Here is a 23,386-nt window from a genome sequence, read left to right as displayed (position 1 = left end):
CTAAGGACCCATTTCTCTTCTTTTAATAAAGGTGCCATCAATCCTGAAACAGCCTTTCAATGCCAGATTCTCATCCTGTCTGCAGACTGGCCTTTTACAGTGGTTGCCCTCCTTCCCTGCCTGATTTGCGTGTGCTCTTTCCCACTTGTGACTATTTATACCTGAGAGACATGCCGAGTGTTGGAGGCTCAGGTTGTGTTTTCAATGGAATATAGTCCAGATCCTTGGATGTGCTTCTAGCCTGATTTTTGGTGCACTTCCAGGCTTCAGATACGAGAAGCGCTATTCTTCTAATGCATTTATCCATTATAATTTTGTAAAGACCTGGGTGCTTTTCTGTCCGAGTTAAATTTTCCACTTCTGCAGTGAGAAGGATTCTTGAAATTTTAGACCAGGCTAGGCACTTAGGTTCAGGTACCTGTCTTCATTCTACAGTGAAGATAGAAGCCTTGTTTTGATTCTGAGGGGGTTTATTATTTTCAGAGACCAGAGACATGCTTTCAGAACAAGAGCCATTAACACCTCTTTTTTAATCTTTCCTCCTTATTTTGAATTCCAGCAACCTCTTTTTCTTGAGGGGAATGGTCAGCAGTCACATGTGTTGGCTTGTATTAGAGGGAGTACAAGAAATAGTTCATCTTAAGCCAGAGGCTGAATAGGTCGAGAAGAGATAACATGGAATTATGAATGAGAAGTGGAAAAACAGCCAGGGAAAAATGCATGGACATGCGTGAGAAGGTGAATTGGTGCCACGGCATTTGTCAGGAAGATAGGAGCAATGAAGGAGCAGCCACCGTTTCCCTTCTTCCCAACCTAAGCTTAGTAATTTGCATCTTCTGGGCTTCACATCGAATATTTAGTCTATAACAGTCTCTGCAGTAGGTGCAGATGTGTGACTCCAGGTCTTCTGGATCATGCTAAAGGCCATTCTGACTTTATTCAGTTGTATGTGGGTTGTTGGTCATTCAGGCTGAGAGCAAGAATATGAACTGCATCCTTTTCTTATGTCCCTGGAAATAAAAATAAGAAGTGTTGTCAAAGTAGCATTCAAAATCACTTAGGAGTATTGTATGAAATAATTTTTGGTGTTACAAATTGTAAGATTGACATTTCCACAACTGGGTTTTTGGGTGCCATGTTTTCTGCATGCCTGGTTTTGGATTCTTTAGAGAACCCTGATTTTCTCAGCTGCTCATCTTGAAGGTATCTGTCTTACATTGTCCCTCCAGCTGAGCACTTAAAGCAAGAAATCCCCTAAAGTAGACCAAAACTCTCTTTGTCAAGGTGTACTTCTAATTCTGTTCTAACTCAGTGTCTGCATCCCACCTTCTTTTGCACATCCTGGTGGTGTTGCTGGGCATGCAAAAAAGTACGGTTTCTGCTGAGATTCCAGGACTCCACAAATGGGTTGTGTGGATGCAACAGTGAAGTATGGAGGCACCACAGAGGATTTTACCTCTTTGGCTTCAGAACCTGCTCTCCCAGTCTACTGATGGTAGATATGGTAGATAGCTCTTAGATTAGTCACATTGCACTAACGTTGGCATCTCCTCCAGAGTCACAGCAGAAAGGGCAGTGGGCAAGATAACTGGATTTGACCAGTAGTCAAATTGATTTGACCACCAGTAAGGCCCCTCTCTTAAATGGTCTGTCACTGTCTCTGCTGGACAGACAGTCCCCCCAAAAAATGATCAGGTTAATTGCACCATCTCCCTCCCCCTTCATATATACTTAACATTCACCTGTGATGCAGGCAGATGATAAAGCTCTGATTTTAATTCTAAAAAAGGGAGCGTTTCTCTGGTAACTGCTCACAGTATGCCCTCATTTTTCTTCAGGATTTTGGGGGGAACCCCCCCCCCTCCCACCCCAAATACAGGGTATTGTGGTGGAGGGGAAATTTTTGAATTAAGTAGGATTTATCTATTATTCATAAAAGCCCTCCCTGTCTTAGTAGCTGTTTCCAGAACCTAAATGGTTAAAGTAGAAAATGTTAGTAATTTTGCTGCAAATAAATTGATCAGTATGCAAGACGGTTGTCACCGGCTGAATCATGGTCCACAGTTAAGGTAAACAGATCTGTGATGACATTTTCTGAGCAGAATACCAATGCTGCTACATTTCTTCCCAGAGGTTTCTGACACTTCTTATATGCGGATAAAATTTCTCCCCAAGAAGGTTTTGTTCACAGGAAAGAAATAGGATCTTTGTAGGAGTCTTCCTTAAAGGTGGGATTTATTATATTTCCTGATTTATTTGTTATCGTAATTGTGTTAAGAGCATGGAAAGGAATGTTTTTTGCTTTTCTGCGTATCCTCTCTGTACAGTAGATCTTTCTGATGTGGAGTCTATTTAAAGTATCTGTCAATGGAATGCAAGTAAAATGGTATTAACAGAGTTATGAGGAACAATGAAAATGTTTGATTTTTCATATTCTCTGAGAGTGAGCTCTGTTTTATAATCTCCGTAGCTAACATGGAGAAGCAGTGACTGAATATACAGCTAGATTTTAGCATAGGTATTTCTGTGAAATTTTTTTGGCTAGTTGATGGCTACATATTTTCACTGGCATCTTCTAAAGTAAGAGATACAAATTAGTTTATTCTTAAATGTCTCTGTGCTAGGCAGAAAAATCCCCTTTGCAATTGACTGCAATCAAACCTTTTTGCTGAGACGCATCTAACTCCCGTATGACTTCAGGATATGGAAAAATACAATTTCCAAAGAAGTTTTTGAGATCTGCTTTCTTGGAACGTTTACAATTCCTGTGTATGATGCTGTATACAGGAGAGGGCACGTTCGTAATTCTGTACTTAGCCTTAGATCCACATTTACTTGGAGGTGATTGACATCTCAGCCGTTCTATGGATTAGCGGTTGGAAATCTGTCACACTTGTATTGATAAAAGTAGAATCTCCTTCATTTAATCAGATGCTGGTATCTGACTTTAATCCCATTTATTACAGTAAACACTGAAGGATGAAAGAGCCCTATGGAGAGCATGCTCAGTGGTACCTAACATGTAATAGCAAACCTGGAACTGGTCATTAAAGTTAATGTCAGGGATTCAAAGTCTGTTGAAGTCAGTGAAAGCATTTCTCCAGTGGGCTCCAGGTTCAAACCTGGCCCTGTCCATGCCTGGTGTGTGTTGGTGGGGGCAGTATAGCACAAGTGGCTGAAAATAATGTGAGTAATAGGACCCTTTGTAAGATGGATTTACAAAGTCTCGTCATGCACGACGTCTGGTCGTATTTCAAGGCTTCGCAGCAAGATGTAGGGCTGTGGTTTTTGGAGAGGAACAGAGCAGGAGATGCCATCTCCGGAGCCTTGGAGACACCTGGCCAAAGAGCTGGGCTTCCCTGGGGGATGGCTCAGCAAGTCGCAAATTCCTGTCAGAGATGAGTTAGAGCTACATTCCAGGCGGTGGGTCTGAGGAGGAGCTTGAGATTTAAAGTTTGGGTTTAAGAGCCGTAGTTTAATAATTCTCTGCCTAAAAAGTGAAGTCCAGGCTCATCCTGGAGTGTTGCACCATCAAGTAATTCTTGCTGTTGTGGTTCACATGCACTTTCACGGTATTATTGTGCAGAATTTAGCTGGCTTTTTGTGTTTTGCTTTGTGAAGTGCACAGTAGCTGGTTTTTGTACAGATCTCTATAACAAAGTTTGAGATGAACACGGAATTTATTTGGAATAACTCCCTGTATTTTATCCCTATGTTTTTAATTTAAATTTGCAGATTGTCTTTTATTTCAAAAAGATCCCTGAATATTTTGGGGGTGACCTACGCGTGGTGCTGGAGGAAAGTGTAATTAATATCCAAGCACAGAGTGATCAGCAGTGAAATTAATTCTGGACAGAAATGGAGGGACTAATTCTGCTGCTTTTACATTGAGCACTGATGTTGTCCCTGGATTAGTGTGGCTTCTCAGGGATCCCCAAGATGAACATGAGTATTAGTGGCAGGATCAGGCCTGTCCCTAGGCATGACAGCGATGAGACAAGAGCTGTTAGGTGTCATCTGGTTGGAAGAATATCCACAAAAGACTGTGAGTGTTGTGCTGCATTTTTCTTAATAGCATTTGTGTGTTCTTTGGCAGATCTCTAGGTAACTTTCTAACTTTGAAATTAAATATTATGTGTATTTTTGTAGCAGCAAAGTGATTTCTATTTGACACTAAGGAACTTATTTTATTTTTTTTTCAGAAAACTGCCTTGGTGCTTATAGATGATATTCATGAACGTTAAGCCTGACCTTGTTTTACTTTCTGAGCATTATACCCTTATGTTCATGTTTTAATTTTGGGTAAAATAAGCAACACTTGTTTTATTTCTGTTGGCAGAAGGAAAGTCCACTCTCGGAAGGTCTGACCTCAGAGAGAGAACAGCTTGTTTCCTAATGTTCACTGCTGCTGAAACACTTGTGTGAACATCAGTGTTAACATCTGTGTGGACATGAGTGTAGATGAGCCTGGAAACGTGATCTTTTTGATTGTTAACCCAGCATGTCCATCCTTTTCTTTTTTCCCCCCAAAAAATATATATATAACCAACTTGACACCTGCTTCTGCAGTGCTGGCCTTTCATGCTAATTTATGCTACAACAGAGTAGCTTCATTTACTTTCGAGAGGCTGCCCTAAATTTATGTTGATGCAACTTTACACAATTGCAGGTTACTCTTCTGATTTCTTTTTCTTCAGGTCTGTGTCTGATCCAGACTCCTTTTTTTATTTTTTCTTTTGTTGCGTTGTTTTATTTTATGGTAATAGGCTCCCTGGATACCTATCTACCACAATATTTCTATCTGAGATTCCAGTCTATGGGTGTCTTTTTTACTCTGTCTCTCTTGTTTTCTTCCCAGACCATGCACAGACAGGTCACTTCTCAGGTGCTTAGTCAGAAAAGCAGCTGACTCTTCCATCAGATTTTTCTTCTGGCTCTGCCTTCCCAGATCTGCCCTCATTTTTTGAGATGACATGTTTCTAGTTTTCTGACCAGCCCTTTTTATAAATGGAAAAATATCATCAAAGATGTGGTGCTTTTGATGCATGCAGCTGAGTAGATGGGAAGCAGCCCAGATCCATTCCATGGTCTTCCCCAGAAGTTCTTGCAGCCCACAGCAGGGAGCTGCTCCATTTGTGAGTGGAATTTTCATAGCCACGGTCTTAGTACTTGTTTTTCTGCACAGCCATCCAGTGCTGACATGACTTCCAACACCCAGTTGGTTGCAGCTGAACAATGGAGTCGATTTGTCAGCTCTGTCCCTCAAGTCCTCCTGTAGTGCTCTGGTGTCACTGTTTGTGCGCTGTGTGAGGAGCTTCACCTGCTTTCACTAAGGCAGGTCATGTTCCAGGTGCTCCATGCTCCATGGTGATGTTGCTCTTGGAGATGCTTTCTTTGCTGTATTTGCTACGTGGCTTGAAAGAGACCCAACCCTCTTGGTTTCTCCATCTGCAGAACTCCAATTCTGTTGTGTCAGGAAAGATATCTGGGAAAGCTGACTGCTTTTGGTAGCTGTGTATGTCTGCCCCTGAGGGTCCTGTGCAAGGTGCAGTAGGTCACACAATGGCTGCTGTCTCTTTGACATGGGAAACTCTGAAGTGGAAAGGTAAATGGGGTGTCTTACACATTGATGTATGTGCAGGTCTGTCACACCTTCAGACTGTTGCATAATGGAAAGTGTTCTGATTTGAAGGGCCTGAATTTTTCCTCCCCCATAGTTGAGCTTTCACATGGATAAATGCATGTGGATCCCCTGATTATTTTTGTTTCTCCTTCTTGTGCTTATATCTTGGAAATGGAAATTTTTGAAGACATCCTTTTAGAGTGGTTGGCTCAATAAGCTTGGTCTTGTTCTCCCAGGACTGTGAAAATATATTTGAAGGCTATTTTGTTTGATGTGCCATTCTAGAGATTCGAGTTACCTACACAGAAACTCTTCAGCTTGTATTCTGATAGACAGATGATATATTTGTTGCAGAATGTTTTCTTCCAGGTGTTTTTGCTCACTGATATAACTGAGCCTGTGGTTTGACCATTCCTCTAGCCTTTGTTTTTTCTTTTTTTCTTACCAAAAATACACAGTTTCTGTTTTTCCTTACTACTTTAAACTCACTAAGTACTCTTGCCTCTTATGTGTTCATACATTAAAGCTGAGCAAAGGAGCAGAAAACCAACTCGTTCTGCCTAACCGCAACCACCTAAATTGGACATCTGATCAAAACTATCTCCCTAGGTCTCCCTGAGTTGTCAGTGGTGAGAGCAGGAGTCTTACAGAAAGAAGATGACTCAAACTATTTTGGATGTACCTCTAAGCATGGAATGCATAATAATTGCAAGGATGGTGCTTTGTTTCCCTTTTAGTGATCTGTAAAGTTACCTTAAATAAATAGCTTTAGGTTTTAGACTTTGAAGAGTAGATGAATCTAACCCTTGGCCTCGTTTTTCATCATCTTTGTCTTAGATTGAAGAAAATGAGGTTACACGAACAGCTCATCGCAATTACAAATATTGTATTGTAAAATACTGCTCAAAGTTGATCTGAAATTGTTTTACAATTACTACTTAAAAAAAATAATCTGATCTTGAAGATCTATACTGAAATGTGTTTCTGAATGACAGGGACACTTTGCAGGTAGATTTATTATGGGTTTTACCATCTGCTTTAGTAAATGAGTGAGCAGAGCATTACAAAATGACCTTCGGTTCTATCCATGAAATATGAATTTGAATGTTCCAAATGAATCACTGGCATTAGACTGCTAAGGGTACTTATTCTGGAAATAGTGATTTACCAGTTGTTTGGATGCTTATGCTTTTATTTGTATGGAAATATTAATATAAATTAATGTAGTGTTTCCACATAGCAGTAGCTTTAGACACAGCGGGACTTTCCATGGTGTGGTGTTGCAGGTAGAGACCTCATTGTTTGTCCTTGCACACTTTGTTGAAAAATATTGGATGAGTACTTTGCTCTGTTGCTTTCTAGCTGAAAAGGGGATAATAAAAGTAAATGTACTAGAAGAAAATAATGAAATCAGTGAACAGATAAAGTGTTATTATTTGAAATGCATAATGGATTTATATAAAGTGTGGCAGAAATGAAGTGCTCTGCAGACAATGAAAGAACTTGGATTCCTGTTCCCATAATTGAAGTTCTTTTGTACTTACCTGCTGGGAAAAAAATAGCAGGATTTTTAAAAGATTTACTTTCTATTAGTAAATATATTTATCTGTAGCTCTGCCAAGTTTAAAAAAAGGAATGAAGTTGGAAGGAGGATGCATTTTCTTTCAAGATAATTAAATGTTGTGACTGTAGTTTTTACCTCCAGAGTGAGTATAGGATAGCTTCATTAAAAAAGTTTTAATTGCTTACATAGTTTACAAGAGTTGCACAGAGGCAAAACATGCTTAATCCATTGGATAGGGCAAACCAGTATAAATATATTATATTCCACTTTTCTTTTTTGAAGTGTAATGACCTGTTATTAATAAGCTGTAAAAGTACTTGCCATTAGCGGTCTGAAACTGTTGTGTAAGGTGTGCTCTTACTGTTCCTCAGATCAAAGCTTTGAGGTTTGGAGATCTCATTAACTTGTGGCTACACCCAGAGCACTGGCAGAGGAATGAATATCAGCCTGGATTTTGGGCTTGGTTCTGCTTTGCAAGGCACCACACAGAAATCCAGGAAGCCTTGCAATCAATCTCGTCCTCTGAATGCCACCAGAATAAAAAACAGTGTCACCTGATCATTCATCCCTGCTCTAAACTCTTGACCTCACTGGCAAACTGACAAGTTTTTGAAGTTTTTCTTGGTACCCTGGTACCATGATCCACAGCTTCATTTCTCTTGGGAATTCAGCTCTGCATTTTTCAACAGGGCAGTTTAACTACTGTAAAAAGGCTGTTATCCTTCATCTGACAGCCCCTCTGAGAAGTAAAATTAGAAACATTAGGTAGATTGAAATACAGAGGTACCTACCTGTGATTATTTCTGTCTCCCAAGGCATTCGTAATGGCTGTTGACAGAACCGGGCTTCTCTTAAGGGAACTGTGAATCTCCTGGTCTTTGATAGGAGACCTTTACTTTTTCTTAGAAATAAAAAGGAAAGCTTTCTCTGCTTATTTTTGAAAAGACCTTTCTCTAATGTTGTCATCACAGGTTTCTCCTTGAAGGTAATGGATTAAAGGAATATTTTATTTTCTTTTCCTTTCTCTTTCCCTACCCCTGCATTACAGAAATGGCATCAGATATTCCTGGCTCTGTGGCCTTGCCGGTGGCACCAATGGCAAGTGGGCAAGTGAGAATGGCAGGATCCATGCCTTCCAGAGGAGGAAAGCGCCGCTCTGGGTAAGCCATTGTTTCAATTTTTTACAGATCTGAAACTGGAAATGACTGATACCAAAAACCTGAAAATATACCTATCTGTGTGTGTTGACTATGTAATGTTTGCGTGTGTAAACTACATTATGGTATTAATCACTGTTGGCTTGTTTTTTCTCTTCAATGTATCTGCTCTTCCTGCAAGATCCAACCTGCTGATAAGTGTATTGTTTGTTGTTTTGCACACTTCAAAAGGCTTTCAGGTTTGGCAAATCATCCAGAAACAGAGTTTGGATCCCGTGGCTGTTGTACATGTAATGAATGCGTGTTGCCTGCATCTGTTTAATCTCAAAAGCATTTGTCATGTGAATAAAGGTAGCAAGATGTGTTCTTACTTGCACATGTGGACTTATCCAACTTCATCAGAAGTTTGGACTTGGAATCTCCCAAATAAAGGCCTTCTGTTGAAAATGTTTTCTTTTATAGTCCCAGGTACAGAAATAGCACAAGCAGTCACTCTTCAGAGATTGTGGTCTACAATATTCTAGGTCTTGGTGGAAGTGCAGCATAGTCTCTTTGATTCTGGGAGAAAGAGCCTGACTCAAGTTCATCCCGTGCACGAGCTTGATGGCTCTGCTAAAGAAGAAAATCTTTTTTATCTGACTGCAGAGGTTGGTGTGGTGTAGGGATAGTTTTTCCACATCAAATTTCTCTGTAGGAACTCATACTGATCCTTTGAGAAAAGTGTGCAAAGAGTTGCAGAAGAGCAGAAAAGGACTCTCTGGTATTAACAAAAAAACCCCTGTTTTTATCAAAGGTTGGTCACAAATAGAGATCTTTTGTGATGCTTTCTCAGAGATATCTCTGATCTGAGAGTGCCTGCCAAAGGAATTGATAAGTCTTATATTTAGCCCTAAATATGACAGCAGTAGGACTTGACAGGATCGATAGTGTGAGTAAAATCGTCGCTGATGGACACCTGAGGAGAAGACATTATTCCTTGTGAGAGCTACTCTAGGGGTTGTTCACCGAGGTACGTTGCCTGTTTTAGGTGTCTGCTCCAGTAACAGTACTGGAGTCTGAGTCCTGCAGTGAATTAAGCCGGGAGAAGGTGGACCTTGCCTTGGGTGTGGAGTTAAGTTGGTGTGACCTGAACGTTCAGGATGATCCTTCTGAGGGGGTTCCTTCAGACAGGATAATTTGGGGACTTCCCCCCACTGAGAGTGCTTCCATATGCTGAACTATTAAGAAATTGGTCTGAGAAACTCCTGAAATCTGTGTTTGACAGGCATTGCATTTTTATTTTGAAACTGTTCAATGAAAAAACCTTTTCAAACTTGTACTCAAAACAGAAAACAAAGCATTAGCATTTTTTCATTGCTATATAACACAGATAAACTTTTGTACTTTTGAGTTGCAGGATAATTGATCTCTTTTTTGATCATCAACCATGTCAACTGCAAATACCAGTTTGGAAATTACTGTTACAAAGGGTTGATGCTGCTGACTGCGAAATCTTCTGATTATATTAAATACCGAGTTGATATTAATTGAAAGCAATGCTTTAACCATCGCACTTTAAGTATCATCATCTACTTGCAAGAAAGTGGAGTGGGGGGAGGGTGGGAGGAACAGAAAACCGAATTATTTTAAATGTATTTAACATGCAAATTCAGTGAGTAAGAGAGTATAGATTTGCTGTTATACCCAGATGGTGGCATTTCATCTGTGCACCACAGCTCTAAACTAATAGCCCTTCTCCAAGCCTGAGCTGAGGGTGCAGTTTTTATTTTTTTTGTTGTTGTTCAGCGTGTATGTATTCAGACCTTGAGGGAAAGAATGCCTGCTGTGTCTAATTCCTCCTAGCTTCTCTTTGAACAAAGTTGCAACTAACACTTGGTCCTTTCATTACTGTCCTGGAGATACGTCTTTGCACACCTAAATCCTTGGGCATTTTAGAAATGAATGCTTTGTGTCAGACATAAAGGAATGCAGTGAGTGAACAGAGTCATCTTTTCCAGCTTCGGTTATCTCTGAAAATTGTTTCTTTTCTCATAATTGCTGAGGCAAGCTGGCAGAATAATTGCTGTATGGACTTGAATGTAGATCAGTTTAAACTCATTGGCTACCCAGGTGGTGTTTCTGCGGTGTAGGCATTTGGCTGCATTGACAGCTTGGAAAAATATTTTTCCTTTCTATAAATTATACCAAGTACTCTATAGAAAAAGCTGACAGCCTGGTAGTGCGTAAGGTAATGCATTTCAGTGGTCAGTGACTACCTTAGATTAACGAAACGTCAATTCTTTCCTTAAGGCTTTGCTGTATTAGAGGATATGGGGCTTTTTTAACCTTCCTAGGTTATCTGTGCTGGGGAAGGGAGGGTTTGGGGGTTTTTTTGATTGGTTGGTTTACAGTCGCATTGGTTTTCTTTCAGCTCAGCCTGTGGTCTTGTCTTTTCTCTGAACCAGAACTGTAAGATCTGGGGAGATGTAGGGAGGAAGAGACCTCAGCCCACTGGCCTCTCTCCCTCCCTCCCTCCCCTGGTGTACCCCCCGATGTTGGACTGAACAAAGGGCTCTACTACAGATCCCCATCTGCCTCTCAGCTGCATCTGCTCCTCATCCTCCCTGCCTGCCCCCTTCCTACCCTGGGTGATCATGGCCAGGCATCTTTTGACATTTCTTGGGATTTTTAACATAATGATTTTGTTTCAGTATTCAAATCGTCTCCCATCTACATTTTTTAACCTGTGCAGGACCACCTTCTTGTGTTCTGGGGTTGGTTCTTTTTTTGGTATGAAAGTATTTCTAATTAAAAAGAAATAATTTTGAAATATATTTTTGTTGCAGTATTTATGGTACCCACACATCTTTTGAGGAAAATATATTTTAATAAGTACCTCATACATCAGGCCTTTTCAGGATTGACATGAACAGTGTGAAGAGGAAAACAAGATCTATGCTGTCTCTTCAAAACAAAAGAGCATAGTGCAGCTCTTTTTTAAAGTCTCTTTAATGGGAATTTTAAATGAAGAAAAAAGATACTCTTTCTGAAACTTGTGAAATGATGTCATTTGTCTTCTTGGAAGCTGCTTCTACTCTTTTGCTAAAGTGCAATATATTCTATCTGAACAGAAGATCTTATCTGTCAGGGTATGAGGAGTTTGTTGGAATAATATTTTTATATGTTGTACTGGAGGTTACAACTGATTCCCTATCTTTCATTCTGCCTGGCTGTAGAGCACATGCAGTGGTTCAGGCAGGACATCGGAATCACTGACCTTATACCTGTGATTTTTCATTTGGGGGGGAAGTGCAGGGTTGAAAAGGCTTTTTCATTTTGCACAGTGAAACGTGAAATTAGGAAATGTATTTATTAACACAGATGGGACAGAGATATATTTGCTGTTACATTTTTACAAATATTGTCATTGTTTATGAATTTTATGTTTAATTTCTTATTTCTTTGTAATCTTGCATTTGGAATCAAGTCAAGATTTTGGGGTAGTTTAAAAAAGCAAATGAGTTATTTAAAGATTTAGTCTGCTACAGCGTGGTGTTGCACCCTAGGCACTCAGATTCTGCTGTGATGAGCCTGCTATAAATGTGGTAGGTATTATCTATGGATATTAACCCATTTAGATTTAATAAGATGAGAAGCTGGTACCCAGCCACCTGGGTGAAGAGGTGTGTTAGTCCTGCTATTCCTCTGGAGGTGGGCACATAGCGCAGGCAGCAGGATCGAGCCGTAAACTGTCATCAGGGTCTCCGTAATTCTCTGCATTACATTCCAGTAATAATACACTAGACTACATGCAGTAGAGCTAATATTTAATTCTGGGGGGGAAATCCATCTCTCAGCACGCAGCTGGAGTATTTGGCTGGAAGCTAAGAATCCAAGACACAGGATCTCAGTGTATTGGAGGGGAAGAAAAGGAGTTACAAAATTAATCCATCCCAAATTAAAGCAGTGTCATATTAAACCCCTGAAGAAAAGTCTTTTCCCCACAGGTGTATATATTTTCTGCAGTCCTTTTCCCTCGAGTTTGAAACTGAGGGTCTCTCTCGGTCATGTTTCAGTTGTGGGTGAAATCAGTGAAGGGTAAGCCTGGTGTGATGCTTTTGCCAGTGGTTTCGGGGGGAGCCCAGTGCTGCTCCCAGCATGCCCCCTCTGCCTGTAACGCTGGCTTTCACCTTTTCGGTGTGGGTAGGAACGTTGCAATTGAAATCCCTCAAAAGCTTGTTCTGGGATGTCACCTACAGGCACGTTGTTATACGTGAGGAAGAAGCAGGTAGGTAAGAGGGGACCTTGGGCTAGATGATGAATGTTAAATGGCTGGGAGTCCTGTGCGTGCAGCAGGCCTGGGGAGGTGCCAGTGCTGGAGTCCACCCTCGGGGTGCCGGTGGCCGGGGGTGGGTGAGCGGTGGTGGGGAGGGGGCACGGGCCGGGGCGCTGCCGCTGGAGGTCGGTGTCGGTCCGCACCAGGCAGCGGGGAGGGCGCTGGCTTTGAAACCGCATTTGGCGATAATTAGGTGAGCAGAAATGTGATTTAGAGTGAAAACGGCGATTGCATCAATCTTAACCAAATTAAATACACATCTTTTCTGAAGACTCTTTGGGGAAAATGGTTTTCCCTCTGCTTCCTCTAGAAATGAATAATCGCTATTACCATCTGGAAAATATTATTGTGACTTTTCTAATGCACTTTCCAATTCCTGTGCTTATTTGCTGCCCTTGTGCTGATTGTACGTCGATCGCTGTGACTCAGACACATCTTTTATAGGCCAGTCCATCTCGGTTATCAAAGTTAGGAAGCAAGGAGGTATTGCCTAACTGGCACTCATGCTTCTCTGTGCTGATGTAGCTTTAAATCTTTTTTGCTTAAATGCTTTTGCTTAAAAATGCTTAAATCTAGCATTTTTATATCATTGTTTCCACATTCTGAACACACAAATCTTAATTTTTAATTGGTAGGGCTTTATTTTAATACTGAGATAAATATTACTGTCACTTTTCAGGGCCTTTGTCTTTAATATGACATATCTGTTGTTAATAGGGGAGTGTTAGAGACACGTAATCTGTAACTGTATAAAGTTTTATTACACTGAAATGTTAGAATGCTTACGGTGTTAAAGAAACCTGACAAAATTGTTTGCAAAACAAAACTGATTTCTCCATCTACATGAATTACATTTAAGTGACTGATCAAGGTCTGTACATCATACTAATGTATTTTTTTATTTTTTATATCAGCTTAATGGCAGAGTCACTCCTTTATAATTGGGATATGTATTTGTCCACCTCTTTTTAAAGGTATAAAAATGTATAAAATACTTTGGAAATAATCCTGTTGCATAACTTTGTAATGGCTTAATATCAATGGGAAGGATACAATCACGTTACCTAACAGAGGAAACTAATTTAGGTGGCTAATTCAGAAAGCTAATCTTCCTAGTCTCTTGGTGTAAGAAGTGAAGAAAGAGGTTCCTGCATTTTGTGGCTCCTTGGAGGAGTCTAACTGGAGGGCTGAGATTTGGCCCAAGGAAGAGCTTGTCTCTTCCACTGACTTAAGAAGAAGGTCTGGGACATAAACCAGGTAAGTTAGGTGCACGATGGACCCATGGGTCATTTTTAGTAATGACCACAGGAGTACCACAAAGTAGTTGCCATCTGCAGACTGCAGGGTAATTTGTGTGAAATGGTTGGTAATACAGGGCAAGTCTAAAGAACGCACTACAGATACAATCAATGGAGGTGACACAGATAATCTTCTTAGAAGGGAGGCTGGGAGTTTATTCTGCTCAACCTTTAACATGCTATTTCTTTAGACTGGGGCAAGAATAGTGGCCTGGTGTTTATGATGTGTACAGCTTTAGAATTTTATTTTCTTTAGCCATAATTTCAGTCGCTAACAGAGCGTCCCCACTGATTTCTGTAAGCGTCTATCAGGCCAAAGAGATACTACTTCTGACCATCTCACAAGAACTGTATTTGTTTATTATTTCCTTTATTTGTTAATTTTAACAGTGCAGATTTCTGTGGAGAAGAGTAGTGATTTATTACTTTATTTTTTTAAAAGCCTATACTCTTTGTGTTCCTGGCAGTGGATGAGCTACTTTTAGGGGGTCTGGAGAATATGAGCAAGACTAGAATCTACAGTCGTTAACACCTCCAGGCAAAACATAAATCAAACAAGGTTGAGAACCTCTGGCTTGAATGTTCATGTCACCATTGCCAACGTCATGATTACTGATTTGGAAATCTTGCTTTTACAGAATGGACTTCGATGATGAAGATGGGGAGGGGCCCAGCAAATTTTCAAGGTGAGCATTTACAAAGAGTTGGCCAAATCACTGACTTCTTCCAGTGGAGAAAGACAACTGTCTCACTATTCATGTTTTAAAGCCAATATGAATGTGGCTTAAGAACTTGCCAACAACTTGACCTAAATTCTAGTTACTAGTTTTTATCAGCTTCCTCTGCAAATTAGGCATCCTGGCAGAAATCTGCCTAATGTAGTTATTGGCTTACAAAGCTGACTGTGTGTCATAATTTTGCTCTGCAGCTATGTCAAATGAGGAAACTTGTGATTTTTAGCTTATTATTTCAACTGCTGTAGATGAACTTTGGTTATTTGACATTGCTGAAGTTGTCTCTCTGCCACTGAAAATGGATTTTATTTTGAAATTATTTCAGATGTTAACTGTTTGTTAAGACAATATGACAGATCCTAGAGGTGTGGATTATTTTTTTAAGATTAAAGCTCATTATGTACTATTAGGTGTGACTGAATAGTAAAAATTGCCAAAATAAATGTTAATTAACGTGGAATATTCTAGGCTAGAAATACAAACAAACATTACAGCATCATTGCCATTTTTCCACTTTTCCTTTTTTTCTGGTCACACTGTTTGCATTTTTTCATTAGAAACCAAGCAGCTGCAGCGAGGGGTAGATACTGCAGATAACTTGATTATCCAAATTGTAACTGCAGCTCTGTAGCAGCAGCCATGCTGAAACCCAGTTGTCACTGCAGGGTTTTAACCGAGTCAGTCTGGAAGATAAGTATACTGAAGATGTGTCCTAACACCGTATCATAACCTACTGGACAAGACCAGCAGCACCCCTGTTTAGCTGATGTCGTTTACAGAAAGGATATTCCAGTCTCTGGTGTTAAAACTGGTGGTCTGAGGGCTAGAAGATAAAGTTTGCTAGAAGATACACGTTAAAGGAACAAGATTTGTGATGAACGTGACTGTGTTTGTTCCTCCACAAGCGTCAGGGTTTCTCGGCACAGTGGTGCATGTGCATTGGTCTGTTCTCCATCCTGGTTTCAGCCTTTCAAAGTTTGGTGGTGGGAAGCTGATAGTTCCATTATTTTTATTGGAGAGGTATGCTGTGCTTAGACTCAGTTGATCTTTAGATGTCAGATCAAAATCTGATATTTAGAACTTAAATGCTGCAAAAAACCCAAATTGTTCTGCTTTTAGGGAGTACAGAAAAAGAGTGCAGAGGTGCCCAGGGCCATGTTCCAACATCCTCTACTAGTTGTGCCCTCCTTTTAGGACTTTTCCCTTCTCCAAATTGATCACGTGACTGATGCCTAGCTTGTCTTGGTCAAAATTAATTTGGTTGGCAAAGAACTGCTGTTTAAACGTTTAAGCTAACCCAGCTGGCTTTGACTGAAGTGCCTGAAGAAGCGTGCACACAGAGAGGTCAGCTGGGAGCTTGGAAGGGAGAAAAGAGTAGTTGGAGGCAATAACATCTTCAGCCCAGCCAACTACACAAGGATGAATAGACAAGCCCCAAGCCAGTGGAGCACAGGACGTAGTGGTGTTAGTATCATACTCCACATGAGTTAACACATCTTGCTTCTCAGGGACTTCCAAGCCAGCTCAGGTATCTCTGCATGGCATCTCATCGTCACGTGGAGGCGTATGCATGGACTTCTCACATGGCGGCATGTGGCCATTCCTCATTGAATCTGTCTTTTTGTTTGAAATTTTTTGGGCTCAGTCTGTTCTCTGGGCAGTGTCGCGTGGAATAAAGTGGTGTTTTCACTTGAATGTTTTGAAGGTGATGGTGTTAAACACAACATAGAAAGAAAGACAGGTCAGGTCACACTTAAGCTTTCTCATCAGAGTTTGAATCAGTCTTACTGAGGAAGGAAAATATGAAGCCTCATAGAGGAACTTGCACAGTTGGGGTACTTAAAATTAGTTTTAATTCATTGCAGAAGAAAAAAAAAAGGAAAGAGTTAATTATTAGATTTGTAGAAGAAAAAAGATGCTTCATTATGCTGTATTACCTTGTTAGCTAATGCATGAAAGCTTCGTAGCTTCATAGGCTCTCTGCTGTAATAAAAAACTAGTTCTAATACAAAATATAATTTGACTATTCTTGAGCAGTAATCATCTTAAATTCTAGAAAAGCCATTAGAGTTATTTTTTAAAGCCTATATTTTCTGTTTTGGAACAAGAATTTTAGTTTTTCCAGAAGTAAAATCTTTTTCAAAAAAGATGTCTTTCTGTAACTATTCTAGGAAAACCTAATTTCAAAGGATTAGTATGTTTTTAGGAGACAAAAAGGAGGAGAAGCATGTCATTTTTTTAGTAAAATGTCACATTGCTGCCTGTCTCTGGGACAGCGCTTCAGAAACAGTGAAGCTTTAAACCCACGAGGCAAAAGTCCCATTGATCTGGATTTCCTCCATAGAGCTGCTGCCAACACACGGCACGTACCTGTGTGGGCATCTAACTTCTGGTGGTTTGGGTAGGAATGAGGTACCTGTTTACTTCTAGGGATTTAAGCCAGTTTTAATTTCACTTCTATTTACCCAGCAGTTTCCTCTGCCTGCCTGACTTTTGCCAGTCTTCCCCACAGGCAGCACAGTGTCTGTACCTGCTAGAGCTTTTTTCTGGAGGCGTCCTTAAATGATGCATTGCACTTCAGCGTGTGTCCCTGCCCTCCTGTGTTATCTGTAGACCATCAGTGCCCTCTGCTGAATGGAGTGGGTTGTGGTTGCAATCTGGAAAAGATACAGCTCTTTCACTTCCAACACAGCAATGAATATTTCATGGGCTGCTGTCGATAAAAGCTCAGTGGTGTTTTCTGTAATGGTGCTGATTGTTAAGTTTCCCAAGCAATGAGTGTATGTCAAAGTGTTTGCATAAATCCACTGAAATGTGTCTCCAACTTTTTTAAGTATACAAATGAAGCTGTTTGAATCGGCATGGCTTGGAAGTTTCATCAGACTCTACATTTTCTTTGCTTTATCGTTCTCATGCCCTCATTTTTCTTGCTGTTTCTTGTAATAGTTTGCAGTTGTGAACCTCTTTGCTTTCTGCTGTGTGTTGACTGTCATGCAATGCATAACCCATGTGGATTTACTTACTGTCTTTTTTTTTCTAGGTATGATGGTGATCAAATCTCTGGTGATAAGGAAAAGTTTGCAAGGTAGGCGTGTTCCGTAGAGCTCTTCTGCTGAGAGAAAAGAGGGGGATGTTCGTGCCCAAAAAATCTCAGTAGGTGTGCCTTAGCTTAGAGAGCTGGTTGTTTTGTTTCTAGGTGGGACGATGATCAAAGTACTGCTGACACAGAAAGGATGGCCAGGTAGGAAAAAGGAAAATAAAATATGATTTGCCCCCATTTTTATTTTATATGATGCCATTCTGACTGATCAAAAGTCAGGAGAGTTGGCTGATCCAAAAATGCTTCAAATTGGAAATACTGACCCTGGACCTAAGTAGTTTTGGATCAGCTCCCGCAGTCTCCTAAAACTTAGTGTCCCTCCAAAATTTCCATGTAAAAACAAAGTTAGAAGTGACAGAATTAGAACATCATTCTGTATACATGTTTATGAATGCCGGGTTTCCTAAGGCAGGCACTTTTGGAAGGGGAGCACAGCCCCTTTTTTGCTGTTAAGAGTTTAAACTTGAACTAGTTTCAGGAAAATTTCAGGGGTTTATTTGCTTGAACGTTTTCATGGCCAGTTGATTAATATACTATTACTTTTTATGATCATAAATGAAATGGACTGTTGAATATTCTTCTCTTTATCCTCAGGAAGTTTTTCAATCTCTTTGTTTACTCTTTATAATGGTTGTTTTCAATGTTAAGGAGTATTAAAATACATCAGTGGCAAACAATGTAATCTGTATTTATAAATGTATTTATAAATGTAAAATATATATTAAATGTGTGTTCGTTGTCTCTCTTTTCTTGATCACCATTTCTGTGAAAATGCTGAACTTAGTAAGCTTTCATTATGTAAAAATGCATTTTTCTTCCCCTTATCCATGTTTTTTGCATATATATGCTGACATGTTCACACATGTGCTCTCCCGTACGTGTACACTGTCACTTCTGCTTGTGCACGTGTATAGGATCCAGCTCCCACGGGCTCTGTTCTCTCCTACATCTGCACAGCCCCCCACAAATGCTGTTTTATCAGCCATTTGAAATGGAGAGGTTCACTATTATGGTGTAATAGGTAGTTTAGTAGATCATGACCTTAACCAAAGGGCTGGATGTAATATCCTGGACAACCATGGGCTATCATTGCAGGGACCCATAGCTGGATTTCCTGAGTACCAGCGGGTAAACACAGTCATCACTAAGAATAATAACTCTGCATGTAGCCTTAACAAATGGTGTTTCTGGAGACAATGCCTCATGCTTATAGCACCTATATGTGCAAGGGCAGCACACACATTGTAACGCAGGGCAAAGCCTTTGCATCCCTCTCTTTCAGGAAGCAGCATACTACAGCTTGGATTCTTTCCTGCATTTTAAGAAAAGGCTCTATTAATAAAAGTAGCCAAAAAATATGCCAAGACTAGCTGCTACTTTCATGGTCAGTCTTCATAAAAGAGTGTTGGAGTTTCTTTTAAAGTTATGTTACCGTACCCATCAGTGCTGGTGGACTCTCCAAGTGAAGTGATCACCTTCCACACACCTTGCTGGATCAGCCAGTGATCCCACAAGACAATGCCATGCACAGCTCATTGAAATCAGTGGAAGATGCTGCTTTGCCATCTGAAGCATCATGTACCTGTAGTGTGCTTGTATTTAGCTGCCACCTGACAGGTACAGTATGGGAAAAATACGTGCTAGGCACTGAAGTGTTCTAGGTCCATTTGGACCATTTCAGATGTATGTGTAGGTGTAATTCCTTAATGATGAGCAAGTAATGGTGATTTACAGTGTGGGGAAAACTGAATTCTCAGATCTTCAGCTCTGAAAGATTTTGGTGACTGTCCATTTTGAGAATCCTCAGTTTTGACTCACCACCTCAGTCATATGTTTGCTATAAAGGATGAGAACATTGGAGCTCAGCCCAAAGTGGGGCAGCATCAAGTACTGTCGTTATTTCCCTGCTGTGGTTGATTGTTCTCAAACATAAATTCTGGTCTATGTTTGACAAGCCAGATGTTTACTTGCTGTCTTTTGTACTCATTTTATTTATTTACTGGGGCTTTTTTTTTTTGTATGTACTATTATACCATATATGGTCCCAGTCGTGCAGTCTGATCCTGTAGGCATGTAGTGTCTCCCTGCAGGGATGCAGGATGTTCCACACAGCATTATAGGACTGGAGATCAGTGTTGTCATTGAGTGGGTTTTTCTGTAAGTCTGACTGGAAGCTGTGGAATGCATCATAGCAAATATGGGAGTTTGGCTGGAGTTGTCAGTTGTCAGTTCCTCACATCTTTCTACTTCATTTTTTTGTCCTTAAACCAAAGGATATTAAGCTGGTTAAGAGATTAAGGCCAGAAGCCAATAACTAGAAATATGGCCTCTTTTCACAGCTATGGGCAAATCGTATTTATCCTTCTGTGGCCTGGTTTTTCATGTCTATAAACTGAGGGATAATAGAACTTAGCTTTGTAAAGCACTTTGCTCTCCTGGGGTGAAAACGGCAAAACGAGTGCGAAGTACTATGAATTCTTACACTGATCATGTCTGCTTTTCTGTTGGTTTGGTGTTTCTTTAAATGTTCAGGGAGAATCATAGTGAAATTGAGAGGCGCAGGAGAAATAAGATGACACAGTACATCACCGAGCTGTCCGATATGGTCCCCACTTGTAGCGCGTTGGCTCGTAAGCCTGACAAGCTGACAATTCTTCGGATGGCCGTTTCGCACATGAAATCAATGAGGGGCACTGGAAACAAATCTACTGATGGAGCTTACAAGCCTTCATTTCTTACAGAACAGGTAGATTTTTTGCAAATGTCTGTTTTCTCTGGTTTGTGGTCTTAAATGATGTGAGGAAGTGCTGAGAGGAGCAGAGTCTTAGCTTGATCTTTCACTGTTGGGTACAAGCTGTATATCCAAGATGTGAATACAGACTATTTTTTGTGGCTGTTTAGACTTTATCTTAACTGTATGACAAATACCTCTCTCTGAAGCCGCAAAGTGGGTGTTCTGTCATTGGGGCCTGTCCATCTGAAAAGCAAGTCACTTGCTCTCTCGCATCGTTGGAGAGGAATTTTCAGCTCTAGAACTGGGTTCTTTCCATCCTAACAAAGATTCTCTACAATAGGTAAAAATGAATCTGGAAAGACCTGCCTTTCCCTCCTGGGTTTAGAAGAAGGTTAAAAACATTGTTTAGTCTTGATGCCTAAGTTCCCAGCAGCTGAACTGGGCAGAGATGAATCCCATCTGCATTGGCTGAGGTACTTCCTTGGCTACATTTTTGATGGAAGAAGGAAGGTGCACCCAGCGCTTAAAGGAAAACTGTGTTTAACTGAGTGCACTGGAAATTCCAATCACCTTCATTGTTTTTGAAGTCCTATGGGTGTGATGTGCATTTTTGTGGTCTGAACGATTTAAGCAGTTGCACATGTAAGTTATGGCTAGAGGCAATGCTTCTTTCTGTTAGAGAAACAGCAGCTGCTGCTGACCTCTCAGGGTTCACATCTCTACTTATTCTGGCTTTGCTGGAGGGACTGTGCCATTCAGCTGGTTGTTGGTAGAACACTCCAGTCACTCCTCATTGCAAATTTTGGGGGTTTGTTGAACCTTGCAGAACGACGGAGTTTATCTTCATCTTTGTTAATAATGTGTACAAAAGAGGTTCCATTATCCCCTGTGTAGTGCAGCCAGCTATGCAGTCAGGTTTTTTATTTAGTCAATGGTTCAGAATTGATGTGCTTTCTCTACAATAAAGCAGAAAAAGTTGGGAGTCGGTTAAGTATTTCGTGAGATGAGTTATCCTTTTCTCTAGTAGGATTTGCCAGATTTTGATCCTCGCCTTATCAGCTAATATCTGCCACTAGCACACTTAGCCATGCTGAGGTGTCTAACCTGGAATGGGACTCAGATTGTCCAAAGCTCCTGTCTGAGCTCTAGATGCAATATCTTAACAAGCTCTGGTGGTCACTGGAGCCACCAAGCAAAGGCTTTCTGTGCTGGTGTCCCAGGATTTGGAGTGGTAGTTGTCATCCTTTCCTGTGAAAGGTTCTCGAGCTCTGTTAAGCAAAGGCAGTGTTTCTGTGTGATGCATATAGACTGCTGTTTGCATGTCAATTCAAGGTGTTGGGTGCCTAACCCAGTATCTGAAAGTGAGGGACAGAAGTACCTTGCTTTACAGGCCTGAGGTCCCCCTTCTAGTCCCCAGGTGGGGTTGGGGCTCTGGATGCTGCACCCCAGATGCGTGGGTGTCTCAGGACAGAGGTACCCTGGATGATGAGCAAGGGACTGTGTAAAGAAAAGGCCAAAGGCAGGGGTGTTCCAGACCCTTTGGATCTCTGAGGCTTGGTATTCACAGGTTGGAAAAAGAAAGCAAGAAGTGGTACAGATTTCTTGTGTAGTGGGTCAGGACCCCTAAAGCGAGGGGAGGCTGGGGATTGCTGTCTTTATTCCCATTACACTTTCTGCCTTTTATCCAGTGACTGTTTAATTTACAAACAGAGGGGAAAAAAAACCCAACCAAACAGCAAGCCAGAAAGACTTGTTGGTTTCTTTCCAATTAAATTATTCAAGACATTTAATTAAGGGATGAGTTTGCCATATGAGTTATAGCTGTTCGTTTCCTCTGTTTGTACTCTGAAATGGCTTTTTATTTTTTTAATGTTAGATGGCTATCACACAATATGCAGTGAGTTTTAGTTACTTAATTTTCCTAAAGAACATTGAGATCACCAGATGAAAGGCAATAAAGGAAAACAAAGTGTTGTTTGTTATTAAGATCAGCAGTTTATGGCTTGCTGCAAGTTTGGTTGTGTTTTTACATCAATACTACAGTGAAAATTTCTGCCTAGGTTGTGATCAGCTACTAAGATCTCAAGAAAACAATATTCTTTGGCAGTGACAGATGTGTTATTTAATTCCCTCTTCTTGCTGGCATTCTAATCAAATCCTTTCTTTGGAAGGAACTGAAGCATCTTATCCTGGAGGCTGCAGATGGGTTCCTGTTTGTAGTTGCAGCTGAGACGGGAAGAGTGATCTACGTATCAGACTCTGTGACTCCTGTGCTGAACCAGCCGCAGTCTGAATGGTTTGGCAGCACTTTGTACGAACAGGTTCATCCAGACGATGTGGAAAAGCTGCGAGAGCAACTATGTACATCCGAAAACTCTATGACAGGTCAGATATGTCTGATGTATGGTTCTGTGTGTTACGGATCCCTGCAGATTTTCTGACGTTCAAAATGCCCGGTTTAAAAATCTGGTAAAAAATGAAATTCAGCAAGATTGAACTGCATTTTTCTTGCAGGCAGTGCAGTGATATAAGTCTTCTTTTGCATGACTACAATTTGCTTTCTGTTTATTTTACTTCAGTCAAACCACCTTCATGTAGCTCTGCATTCAAACTTCTGGCTTGGTTAGGTTTGGAATCTAGATTGTTTTCAGGCTTGCTCTGGAAATCTAGATTGTTTGCCTTTCGTCCCCAATGAACTTGTGACTTCTTGACAAATATGATTCTTTAGGGCAGTGTTTATTTTGAAGGCAAAAATCATACTTTAAACTTTTCCATTTTCATAAAAGTTCCTTGCGGTTTGCTAACGGGAATCCTGGGGGAAAAATCCAGTTTTTGGCAGCTGAAGATCTAGTGGATTTTAA

General features: G+C 40.6%; 1 protein-coding gene across 3 annotated transcripts in view; it reads left to right on the top strand.

Annotated features, from left to right (window-relative positions):
- ARNT2 (aryl hydrocarbon receptor nuclear translocator 2) overlaps positions 1-23,386 on the top strand; it is a 99,913-nt gene that overhangs the window by 17,146 nt on the left and 59,381 nt on the right. The window contains exons 1-6 of one of the 3 annotated variants that reach the window (XM_014944656.1): positions 2,058-2,228; positions 8,236-8,347; positions 14,596-14,643; positions 17,732-17,776; positions 20,324-20,537; positions 22,697-22,910. In XM_014944656.1, coding sequence (XP_014800142.1) covers positions 8,238-8,347; positions 14,596-14,643; positions 17,732-17,776; positions 20,324-20,537; positions 22,697-22,910 — 631 coding nt within the window. In that variant the 5' untranslated portion in view covers positions 2,058-2,228; positions 8,236-8,237. Of the gene's footprint in view, positions 1-2,057; positions 2,229-8,235; positions 8,348-14,595; positions 14,644-17,731; positions 17,777-20,323; positions 20,538-22,696; positions 22,911-23,386 lie in introns of those variants that run through there. The other 2 variants (XM_014944655.1, XM_014944657.1) reach the window with 2 other exon arrangements.

This window comes from Calidris pugnax, unplaced genomic scaffold, assembly GCF_001431845.1.
Source record: "Calidris pugnax isolate Ruff unplaced genomic scaffold, ASM143184v1 scaffold70, whole genome shotgun sequence".
NCBI classification, from domain to species: Eukaryota; Metazoa; Chordata; class Aves; order Charadriiformes; family Scolopacidae; genus Calidris; species Calidris pugnax.
Note: the sequence above shows the minus strand (reverse complement) of the source record. Positions and strands in the feature narration are given on the sequence as shown.